This window comes from Acomys russatus, chromosome 16 (assembly GCF_903995435.1).
Source record: "Acomys russatus chromosome 16, mAcoRus1.1, whole genome shotgun sequence".
NCBI lineage: Eukaryota > Metazoa > Chordata > Mammalia > Rodentia > Muridae > Acomys > Acomys russatus.
In genome coordinates, this window is record NC_067152.1 from 47,003,537 (window position 1) to 47,015,485 (window position 11,949).

General features: G+C 49.4%; 1 protein-coding gene across 1 annotated transcript; it reads left to right on the forward strand.

Moving 5' to 3' along the window:
- The first annotated feature begins 1,220 nt into the window (after positions 1-1,220).
- Positions 1,221-9,998, forward strand: Fn3krp (fructosamine 3 kinase related protein). The gene is made up of 6 exons (XM_051159265.1): positions 1,221-1,393; positions 5,170-5,321; positions 6,328-6,419; positions 7,697-7,779; positions 9,239-9,361; positions 9,566-9,998. The coding sequence occupies exons 1-6, from the start codon at positions 1,253-1,255 to the stop codon at positions 9,902-9,904; spliced, it is 930 nt and encodes a 309-aa protein (XP_051015222.1). The 5' UTR covers positions 1,221-1,252; the 3' UTR covers positions 9,905-9,998.
- The last annotated feature ends 1,951 nt before the right edge of the window (positions 9,999-11,949 follow it).

Here is an 11,949-nt window from a genome sequence, read left to right on the forward strand (position 1 = left end):
AGCCAGGCGTGGTGGCGCACGCCTTTAATCCCAGCACTCAGGAGGCAGAGGCAGGCGGATCCCTGTGAGTTCGAGGCCAGCCTGGTCTACAAAGTGAGTCCAGGAGAGTCAAGGCTACACAGAGAAACCCTGTCTCAGAGAAAAACAAAGTTTTAATTACTATGCCGAAGAGATCCATGCCAATGGCCTGTAAGCCCCTTGCCGAAGGACAGATACTTCCTAAGATGTTAGCAGCTGTTGTTTATGGGAGATAAACCACATTTTTTACTTCAGTAAACAAGTTTATTTGGCCCAACTCTACCAGACATGCTTGGTCACATGTGGAAGGGAGGATTGTAGGCAGGGAACATGTCAGAATGTATGTTTGCCACGGACTGGATCTGACGGAAAATGCAGTGAAGTGTGGGCTCTTCTTGCCTTTGTAAGCCCCTGCAAAATACGACTGGCGCCATTTCCCTGGGAACCTGGGTATGGACCTGTCCGGACTATATCCACTTGGCCAGCATTTAATTAAAGCTTGCTTTAAAACTGGGTTTACACTGTGGTAGTGGTCTTATTCTTGACCAGTGGGATGAACGTCTTCCTTAGAGATAGGTTCTATAGACAGACAAGCTCATGATAAGGGTGTGGGGGGAGGATTTGGTTTGGTCTCAGGCGCACAGATAGCACAAAGGTCACCAGGCTCCTCTGAAGGAACAGAAACGTGGGTTACATTCCTGGCTCCCCCAGGAATGCAAGCACAGGGAGCTCCATGCCTCCCACAAGGAGGTCAGGCCTCATCAGGGCTGGGAAACGGGCTCCTGGCCAGCGCAGCCTGAGAAGGGACTGGGTCACCCTCTGCAAATCCTAGTGTCCCAGCTTCACCTCACTAACGGTTTCACGGAGAGTCTTCACGGACGTCTGGGAACTGGTTTGAACCGGTTTGAATAGAGAAGAGCTTCCAGGCCAGGGGGGTTACCCACTACCCCTGGCTCCATGGAACCAGAGAGACCCCCGGACCTCGCTCTACCTCTCACCGGCACGGGCCACGCCCCTCCAAAGGTGTCTCCGCCCCCTCTCCAGACACACGATCCCCAGGCGGACCCGCCTCTTCCTCTGCACACCATCCTGGAGTTGGTTTCTCCGCCCCTTCCTCCTGGTCACCCAATCCCGTCGCCGGCCTGTGTCTGCCCCGCCCCCGCCCCGCCCCGCCCCCGCGCTGCACCAGCTTCTGCTGTGGGCCTGACCCAGGTTTCCTGTCGCGCAGCTAATCATGGAGACGCTGCTCAAGCAGGAGCTGGGCTACGGCTCAGTCAAAGCCTCGGGCCACTCGGGAGGCGGGTGCATTAGCCAGGGCCAGAGTTACGACACGGACAGAGGACGGGTGTTTGTGAAAGTGAATTCCAAGGCGGAGGTAGGGCCCCCGGCGCTGGGCCAGGCTGGCCCGGGCTCCTTGGCCCCCCGAGACGCGGAGACCCCCGGGGTTCCAGCTCTGGGTCCAGGTCCCTGTCCACGCGTGGCCGCCCCACCCTGGCCTCGGGCGTCCCAACCGCTGCCCACGCGGATGCGGCGCCTGGTGTTCTCTGACATAGCGGTACCCGCTTCTTTGAGAAGAGCCTTTGTATCTGGCCAGTTTTGAGGAACGTCACAGCACACGCGTTTATCTGGGGGCTTATTTTAACTCGCAGAGACTCAAACTTAATGGATCAAAGATCGTAAAGTGTCAAGAATAATGCGCTTCCCCCCGCCCCCCGCCGTGCTCTGTTTGAGTGTGAACTTTTCTGAAGTGCCCTAGGGAAAGATAGGGCGAGCTCCACTGCTTCCGTGTGCTACTGGTTGCTGCTGTCCCTTTGTCACTTTAAGCGGTTCACTCCAGGGCTTGGTTGGAAGGAAGGCGGGGTGGGGATGGATAGCTTATGTGGGAGTTAGAGATGACCTTTTGAATAAGACTGAAGGTGTTTATCTTCTGGCCAAGCGTTGTACCTCACACACCTTCAAAGTAGCCTTTTCTTTTTTTAGTTTTGTGTGCACTGGTGTTTTGCCTGCATGTATGTGTATTTGAGGGTGTCTGATCCCCTGGAACTGGAGCTGGGAACTGAACCCCGCTCCTATGGAAGAACAGCCAGTGCTCTTGACCGCTGAGCCGTCTCTCTAGCCTCTTTTATTCTTAAAATTGGTTCCTGTAACCAAGGCTGGCCTCCAACCCCTATCGTCAGACATCAGTTGAACTTTATCAACTCCTGGACGAAGTTGCCCTCAGCACTAGCCTTTGGTGTGTCCTGGACTTCAAGGCACCCGCCTCTTCTGGCCTCCCTGCACCCTGCCTTTACACATGCCTCTGCATCTCCACCTTGATTTTTCTTTTCTTCTCTTTGTGATGACAGAGGTTGAGCCCGGGGCCTGGCACATGCTAAGCAAGTGCTGTATCGCTGAGCTCCCTTCTCAACTCTTGGGATGTTTTTAAAATGTTGTTTGGAGTTCAGTGTGGGTTTTTTGTTTGTTTGTTTGTTTGTTTTTGGAGACAGGGTTTCTCTGTGTAGCCTTGGCTGTCCTGTAGACCAGGCTGGCCTCGAACTCACAGAGATCCGCCTGCCTCTGCCTCCCGAGTGCTGGGATTAAAGGCGTGAACCACCACGTCCAGCTTCAGTGTGGGTTCTTTTTCTTTTCTCTTCTTTCAAATTGATTTTTTTTTGGGGGTGGGGGTTATTTTATTTTTTGAAACAGGATCTCACTATGTAGCTCTAGCTGGGCCTGGAATTTGCTATGTAGACCAGACTGTCCTTGAACTAACAGAGATACACCTCCTTAAGAACCTGCATTTTCTCTGAGGAAGTGGCTTGTTTGTTTGTTGTTGTTTCTGGGACACACTCCACCCAGGCTAATCTGGAACTTACTGTGGAATCCCCAGCCCCTCAAGTGGTAGGATTCCACTTATTAGCCAACATGTACTGTTGAGTTCTTAAAAAAAAAAAAAAAGAAAGAAAGAAAGAAAAGAAAAAAAGATTTATTTATTCTTTATTTATTCAGTTTTAAAGACGATATGTATGCATGTATTTGTGTGTGGGGTGTGAGTGTAGTGCCCATGGAGACCAGAGGCATCAGATTCTCCTGGACCTACCTGATGTGGGAACTGAACTCAGGACCCCTACAGAAGCAGTGTGCACTTTCAACCACAAAGCCCCACTGCTGGGTTATTTCCACTTCAAAGTCTACTTTCAGTTTTTCCGGTCTTCCTTTTCCTTTGGTCTTTTTCTTGTTTGCTCTGGAATACAGAGTATGAGTTATGCAGGTGCACTGTGTAAGATAAACATTTGCTGGTGTAAACATAACTTTTGTGTTGGAAAATCTTCCTTGCTCTGCTTGCTATGAGGTAAGGCTTTTCAGGTGCCTGGCTGCTCTTATGTTCACTTTCTTGTGCCTTGCTAGGATCTGCCTGGTCTAAGTTGTTTTCCCACTTCATTGCTCTTATTTGACTCTTGTGAATGTATGTAATTGATTTTCTCATTTTTAGATTGTTTCTAGATTTTGTTTTGTTTTTCACAATGATCCAACCTTGGCTTAATTTTCCCATGGTCTATTCATGAGTAGCTGTGTTCTTAGCTTAGAATATCGAGACCACACAAGCAGTAAATTACTTCTGTAAAAGAGCTCTGCTTCTTTATGACTTTACAGTTCCTTTTAAAACCTCTCTTGCTGGCCGAGTGTGGTGGTGCACACCTTTAATCCCAGCTCTCGGGAGGCAGAGGCGGGGGATCTCTCTGAGTTTGAGGCCAGCTTGGTTTACAAAGGGAGTCCAAGACAGCCAATGTGACACAGAGAAACCCTGTCTTGTTTTGTTTTGTTTTGTTTTGTTGAGACAGGGTTTCTCTGTGTAGCCTTGGCTCTCTTGGACTCGCTTTGTAGACCAGGCTGGCCTCGAACTCACAGAGGCCTGCCTCTGCCTCCTGAGTGCTGGGATTAAAGGTGTGCGCCACCATGCCCGGCTGAGAAACTCTGTCTTGAAAAAAAAAGAAAGAAATCCTGCCTCTGAAAGCATCTCTTTCACTGGTATTCTCATCACCAGTGCCTTTGCGTACATTTAGCTTTGCCTTCAATTATAAAGAGATTGCTATGAAGGTTCTGTGCAGGGCGCAGTTCCTTCTCAGAAGCTTTGACCTTCTTAGTGACTAATAACATTTGTAAAGCTAAGAGGTTCAGTATTCTCTCATTTTATAGGTGAGGAAACTGAAGCAAAGAAAACTTGAGTAACTTGCCTGGGATCACAGAGGTAGCAACTAGGAGAGTGAGTAGAGGGATTTCTGTGGCAGCCCTGTTCAGTAGGGTGCGCGATCCCATCTGGGTGTGACACACTGTGAAACAGTGAACATGAGAAGGTATAAAAAATACACCAGATCCCAGAGCCTGTATGATTCTGTGTAAAATGATCAAGCAGCCCTCGGAAGCCTGAGGCAGGAGGATTGTGAGTTTGAGGCCAACGTGGACTACATAGCAAAACCCTGCCTTTAAAAACAGCAGCAGCAGCAAAAACAACAAAGCCCAGAAACACAAAAAAGCAGGCAAAATAGCTCTGTGATGGCAGAAGCCAGGGTGGAGACAGCTGTCTCATGTGGGCAATGCTCTGAGTAAGAAGCCAAATTTCTGTTGCTATCTGGACTCTTTGTTTTGAGACAGAATCTCTCTGTGTCACCTTGGCTGTCCTGGAACTCACTCTTTAGAGCAAGTTGGCCTTGAACTCAGAGATCAGCCTGCCTCCGCCTCCCGAGTGCTGGGATTAAAGGTGTTTGTGCCACCACCACTCAGTGGTATCTGGACTTTTGAATCTCATATGATGGTGATGCCTCAAGATTAATTGATTGGTGCACGTGGGAGACAGAGGCAGGCCGTTCTCTTCGTGTTTGAGGCCAGCCTGGTCAACATAGCGAGTTTCAGGACAGCCAAGCCTACATAGAGACCCTGTCTCAAAAAACAAAAATCAAACAAAAAATGCAGCCCCAAGCTGGGAGTACAAGCTTGCTTATGTCTCTGTGACTTATAGCCGATTCCTCTGCCGAGTACCATGGAAGAACTTTCCATTTCCCTTGAGTCCCAGATCTGGCATAAATGCGGTTTAAAATTGTAACACCAGAAGAAATCATGACTAAAGGTCATCTCTGGTGACTTTAGCCTCTTCTTTCATCCTTTTCCTGACAGGCTAGAAGAATGTTTGAAGGTGAGATGGCAAGTTTAACTGCCATTCTGAAGACAGACACAGTCAGGGTACCCAAGCCTATCAAGGTTCTTGACGCCCCAGGAGGCGGGAGTATGCTAGTGATGGAGCACTTGGACATGCGGTATCTGAGCAGGTCAGTCTGGACAACATCTCTTCCGGTTAAAAGCAAAGGCTTTGTTTTTCCTCTGTGGTTCTTTAACTTTGGAATCTTGTGTTTGGGGGGTGCTGTACAGAGCCCACAACAGATGACAGCTGTATATTATGAATGGCATGCATGCTCGGCCAAAAAGTCAGAGAAGTAAGGTGATCGCAGAAGACTCAGCTGCAAAGTCTAAGAAGACTAGGACACGTGGTCAAAATATGGGACCCTCTGTTTCAGTTTTGCTTTGTTTTTGGAACAGGGTCTTGTAGGCGTTCTCTTTTAGATATTTTATTAGGTTCTTGTATCTACCACCCTTCTCCACCCCAATCCCTTCCAACCCGAACACTAGGTAGGTGAGAAAGCAGGTTAGAGAGGAAAGGGGGCATATCGGGCTCCTAGGGGCAAGTCCAGTCTCAGCCATCAGACTGTCCAGCAATCCAGCAAACCAGCAATTGCAAATGCAGCAGCAGGAATCCGCAGCAGCATGGGCAGCAGCTGCCACCACAGGCCCTTTCAGGGCTCCCCCATTTATACCCTCTCCAGAGGCCCCAGAATTAAACCATCTTCAGCTGGCAACGATCTCAACCCTGTCAGTGCATGAGTTAACTATGAGACATCATAGTTATGGGTGTGGAGCAAGTGAAGCAATGCCATACCCCACCCACACCTGGGATTAAGACAGAAACATATTCACATAACATAACTGGGTTTTGGTTTTTTGTTTTTTGAGACAGGGTTTCTCTGTGTAGCCTTGACTGTCCTGGACTCACTTTGTAGACCAGGCTGGCCTTGAACTCACAGCGGTCTGCCTGCCTCTGCCTCCCGAGTGCTGGGATTACAGGCGTGCGCCTGGCTCTTCTTAGGATTCTTGTTGTGTGCTACCTAATTTCCGCTTTTATTTCAGTAGAATGTTTGACTTGCTTTATGTGCCTCGAGACCTTTCAGATCTATCTGCTGTTTGTGTGTCATTTCTTTACTTCCTGCATTTGGGTTTCAGCCACGCCGCCAAGCTTGGGTCCCAGCTTGCAGATCTACACCTTGAGAACAAGCAGCTTGGAGAAGGGCTCCTGAAGGAGGCTGGCACCGTGGGTAAGGGGCTGCATGCGCCCTGGGGGCTCCTGAAGGAGGCTGGCAACGTGGGTAAGGGGCTGCGTGAGCCCTAGGGGCACTGCCTGGAAGGGTCTCAGGGGTGGCATGATGCTATATACAGCCTATGCTGATGTCAAAGCGAAGGGTGGCCACCCCGGGGCTGCACATAGCAGTGCCGTGAACACCATGGCGGCAACGGTCACAGTGTACCCTCCACATACTGAAAAACAGGAAATCCCCTGGACTTGAAGCCATGTGATGTTATGGTTGTTTTACATCTTACTAATAAAAGTTGTTTTGGCTTTTGATACAAAGTGTTGCCTTTAAACACACTGTCTTCGGTGGGGGAGAGATGGCTCAGCAATTAAGAGCACTGACTGATCTTCTAAAGGACATGGGTTCAATTCCCAGCACTCCCATGGCAGCTCACAACCGTCTGTAACCCCAAGATCTGACACCACCACACAAACATACATGTAGGCTAAACCCCAATGCACATAAAATATATAATAAATACATTTAAAAACAAAACCAAAACACTGTCTTCTGTTCCATGCACACACCATTCTTGAGGCTAAGAATGACAGCCCTAATGCCCCCCGTGTAGAACAAAGTACAGTGTTAGCTCATGTGCTGACTCTGTTAGACAGAGTAGCTGACAGCCAGAAAGCAGATAATCATTCTGGAATCTACTGTGTAGAGTGCTGCTGATGGGCCCTGCTAGCCTGTCCATCCTGCTGCAATGTGCTGATGGTAGCACCAGCCCATCTCCTTGTCCTGTAAGATCTGCTAACTAACACGTCCTGTAACACTGGCTCTCCTGTTGCTTCCAGGCAGCATGAAGTTCACTTGATTGGGATTTTCTTAATTTTGGGGAGACACATGAGGTTGAGTCACTTAAAAGCATAATAGTTTTATCTGTCAAAAATGGAACTATATTGTCACTGAAATACATCCTTTCCTGATGGGTTATAGGGTTGATATTTTTTTTCTCTAAAGAAATGTATATATTATCTATTTATTTTTGACACTGTTACCCATCCCTCCATCCCCGTGTACCGTCTGGTACTTGGTTCTGCTTCTAGAATAGCTAGTGCCCTTGGTTATTAAGTCTGCTCTGAGTGACCTGGGGGTCTTGCTTATCTCTGGGTGCAAGCACTGGGGGGAAGGACGTATTGATACCAAAACAGCAACTCTGAGCTCCAAGAGTGGGCCTGAGGGGCTCTTGGGACAAGGGGACAAACGAGTCACCTCTGTTCGTTTCCTTTTTATGAAAGGGAAAGGATGTGGACAAGCGGAGCGGCTCTTTGTGGACCAGTTTGGGTTTGACGTAGTGACGTGCTGTGGGTACCTCCCCCAGGTGAGTGACACAGAACCCACAGTCAGACTGCCTGTTCAAACAAGCGGGGAAATTATCTCTTCCTTTTCTGTGAGATTTTGTAACTTTTTCTGGTTTTTTGAGACAGGGTTTCTCTGTGTAGCCTTGGCTGTCCTGGCCTCAAACTCACAGAGATCCACCTACCTCTGCCTCCCCAGTGCTGGTATTAAAGGTGTGTGCCATCATGCCCAACTTATTTTCAGAGATTTATCTTATTTTAATTAGTGTGTGTATATAGTAGATAGAATGACAGTTGTGATCATTAGATTTAATTGTCAACTTGATACAATCTAGAGTCATCTGGGAAGCTGGGCCTGGTGGTGCACACCTTTAATCTCACCACTCAGGAGGCAGAGGCAGAGGCAGGCAGATCTCTGTGAGTTCGAGGCCAGCCTGGTCTACAAAGTGAGTCTAGGACAGCCAGGGCTACACAGAGAAGCCTTGTCTCGCAAAACCATACCAACAACAAAATGTGCCCGAGAATCACCTGGGAAGAAAGTCAGAGTGAGGGATTATCTGAAGTGGCCTGTGGGCGTACTTGTGGAGGCTTTCTTACTTGGGTTACTTGATGAAGGCAGCACCACCCGAATTTGGGCAGCACCATTCCCTACTCTGGATGTGAGCAGCTGTCTTTAGTCTGGGCCTGCCTTGACCTTCCTGGAGTGATGGGCTATAACTTGGAATTGTTGGATGGGCTAGTTTTATCACAGTGACAGAAAGGAAGCCAGGAAAGCACGTTGCCAGGGAGAGAGAATGCAGAACATAGAAACTCTGAGGTGTTTTATGGTGGCACAGGAGCCGTAGCTTTGGGCGTACGCAGGAAGTTATATGTAACCTGTTTTACATGGGGCTTCAGGTTCTACGGGTTCAGAGCATATGTCAGGCGGCGTTGGTCCTTCCTCCCTTGCCTGTAACTCATGATGCGTGTGTGTCCACGTGCAGTTATGTGCATGTGCCTATATGTGTGCTTATGTGTATTGTCTGTCCGGTGTCGTGTCCTGCTCTGAGCTGATTTATCCTCACATGCCTATCTTATTTTCCTCCTGGGTGGTAAGCGCCTGTGGCCTGTCTGTTGAGAGAGGCTCCACGTGACCTTTCTCATCACTCTCAGGACAAGCCACGAGATCCAGGGGGTCAGCGAGCGCTGGCCTTTGCTCCACAGCTGTTCTAATTAGACTGTGGCTCTTCAGGCTTGGAAGGCTGCAATGCTCCCTTGGCGCACCTGGCTTACCATTCCTCCTGGGACACGGGACCTCCAGCTCAACGTGTGTTGGGTTCCGTGTGGCCCGGTCATGCCTCCCCTCTTTAGCCGCCTGTGACTGCTGCCCCTGCTCCTGCTTCCCGCAGCCCATTCTGCTTTGGGAGCCCTGGGCACACAAGCCTCCTTCAGCTCCGGTGTTTCTGACAAAGCCCGCTTTCTCCCCTACTGTCACCTGTGCAGGTAAATGACTGGCAGGAGGATTGGGTCACGTTCTATGCCAGGCAGCGCATTCAGCCCCAGATGGACATGGTGGAGAAGAGGTCTGGGGACCGGGAAGCTCTTGAGCTATGGTCGGCTCTGCAGGTGAGCAGGGCCTCTGCCCCACTGAGTCCTGACACAGGGGAGGCACCACGGCAGCATGGCATCCGTGTGGCTTCTGTGTAGGAAGCACAGTGCTTGTCAGTGTCATGTAAATGTGCCTGCCCAGACACGGAACAGCACCTAGGCAAACGTGTGCCTCCACGTGCGCTGAGCACTTTGCTTAAGGCTCCACCTTCCTCCCTGCAGCTGAAGATCCCTGGCCTGTTCCGTGATCTGGAGATTGTCCCTTCCTTACTTCATGGAGACCTCTGGGGAGGAAATGTGGCAGAAGATCCCTCTGGCCCCATCATTTTTGACCCAGCATCCTTCTATGGCCACTCAGAGTACGAGCTGGCGATAGCTGGCATGTTTGGGGGCTTCAGCAGCTCCTTTTACTCCGCCTACCACAGCAAAATCCCGAAAGCTCCAGGGTTTGAGAAGCGCTTGCAGTTGTACCAGCTGTTTCACTATCTGAACCACTGGAACCATTTTGGATCTGGGTACAGAGGATCCTCTCTAAACATAATGAGGAATCTCAGCAAGTGAGCTGGCTTCCCACCAGAGGGAGTGTCTTATGAGTGTGCTGGGTCTTCTGGTAGAGGATCAAGTCTTAATTAATATCACAAGCGTCACTGTGAACTGAGGGTCAGGTGACCAGATCCAACTATTTGGTCAAGGGACACAGCCCCTTTCCCTGTGAAGTCTTCTCGTTTACTCCACCCTGGACTCGCTTAAGATCCATTGATGGTTTCTTTCTTTTCTTTTTTCTTTTTCGTTTTCTTTTCTTTCTTTCTTTTTTTTTTTTTAAGACAGGGTTTCTCTATGTAGCCTTGGCTGTCCTGGACTTGCTTTGTAGACCAGGCTGGCCTCGAACTCACAGCGATCCACCTGCCTCTGCCTCCCAAGTGCTGGGATTAAAGGCGTGCGCCACCACTGCCCAGCCCATTGATGGTTTCTTTCTTTTCTTTTTTTCCCCTCTCTTTCCCTCCCTGTTCTCTCACGTTTTACATTCAGAACACAGTTTCCCCTCCCTACCATCCCCCGAACCCCCCCATCTCCCCCAGATCACCTCCCCCACCTCTCCTCAGGAAAGAGCAGGCCTCCAAGGGACATCACCAAACATGGCATAACATAGCATCACTTCAAGGCTGGATGAGGCAACCCAGTAGGAGGAAAAGGGTTCCACAAGTAGGCAAAGAGTCAGGGACAGCCCCGCTCCCACTGTTAGGATTTCCGTAAGAACACCAAGCTCCTCAGCCATAGCATATCTGCAGAGGATCTGGGTCAGCCTCACAGGCTCCCTGTCAGTTGGTTCTGTGGGCCCTAAGCTTTGTATAGCATTGGTTAGCTCGGGCAGGGGAAGGTTAGGTGTACATTGGACTTCCTGGCTAGACTGAGCCTCACTGGTGATGCAAACACAGACGTGAAGAGCCACACTCTGCTGCAAGGTCGAGAACTAAGTGACCGTGTTGGCGTGGTGAAGGATGTCCACTGTGCGGGAAGTGGCCAGTGTGCCATCCCCCAGCTCTTCCTTGTTGTGAATTGTCAACACTTCTGAGCCATTCACAGTGATGCTTATGATGGTTAGACTTGATCCAGACATGGAGGCATCTTATTAGAAGATATGAGTGATGACCAATTCTAAAATCAATGAAATTCCCTTTGCTTATGTAGCGCTTCTGGTCCCTGCTATGAGCTGAGCTGTAATGGATGTTTTGGTTTCTTTGTAAACTCAGTTATGTTATGTAAATATGCTTTTATTTTAATTTATTTAATTTGAACACAGCTGTTAATTGTCTTATGCGGGCTGTGGTCTTTGCCAGCTGGTAAGAGCCTGCCTTGTGCAGCACACAGAGGGGCGTGGTCGAGGACACTGAGGAGGATAAAAAGGAGAGCGGAGCCTGGAGAGAATGGTGTGGTGGGTGGCGTGAGGTGGGGAGCAGCTTGAAGAGACCTGAGACCAGTATGGTGGATGAAAATGACCGTTTCGAGGCAGCGGCTCGGAGGAGGCTGCTTGCTGCGTTTGCTGTTGGTGGAGATTAGTGTTGCCCCGAAAGAACCCACGGACCCTAAACAGCTGGGAGAAGTAAAGGTGTCTGCGCCCCCTCTCCCTGCTAACGTTCTTTCTCACACCTGGGGTTAAGGGTTGGTGGAAGGGAGGTAGAGGCTTCAATACCCCAAATAAAATAGAGATTAAAAAAACAAACGTCACCACTGAGCAGGTCTGGAGACTGATTTGGGGACTGAGCAACTTACCAACCTTAAGGGTAGCTTTTTCTCAGTTCAGTTTAGGAGCCTAGGATACTCCTGGTACGGCAACTTTGTGTTCTTTTCTTTTCTCCTTATTTCCTTCTTTATCTCTTTCCTTTCCTTTCCTTCCTTCCTTCCTTCTTTTTTTCTTTTTGGTTTTTCGAGACAGGGTTTCTCTGTGTGCAGCTCTAGCTGTGCTGGAACTCACTCTGTAGATCAGGCTGGTCTGGAATTTGGAGGTCCTCCTGTTTCCCCGCCTCCCAAGTGCTGGGATTGAAGTGTGTGCCACCTCCATCCAGCTTTGTTTTCTAACGTTGTCATTCTTTTGAAGCTTATGAACA

Excerpts from the sequence above, each read along its gene's own strand:
- Fn3krp (XM_051159265.1), top strand. The coding sequence starts at position 1,253 with ATGGAGACGCTGCTCAAGCAGGAGCTGGGCTACGGCTCAGTCAAAGCC. Across the intron at positions 5,322-6,327 it reads GACATGCGGTATCTGAGCAG|CCACGCCGCCAAGCTTGGGT; the intron begins GTCAGTCTGGAC and ends TTTGGGTTTCAG. Across the intron at positions 6,420-7,696 it reads GAAGGAGGCTGGCACCGTGG|GGAAAGGATGTGGACAAGCG; the intron begins GTAAGGGGCTGC and ends TTTTTATGAAAG.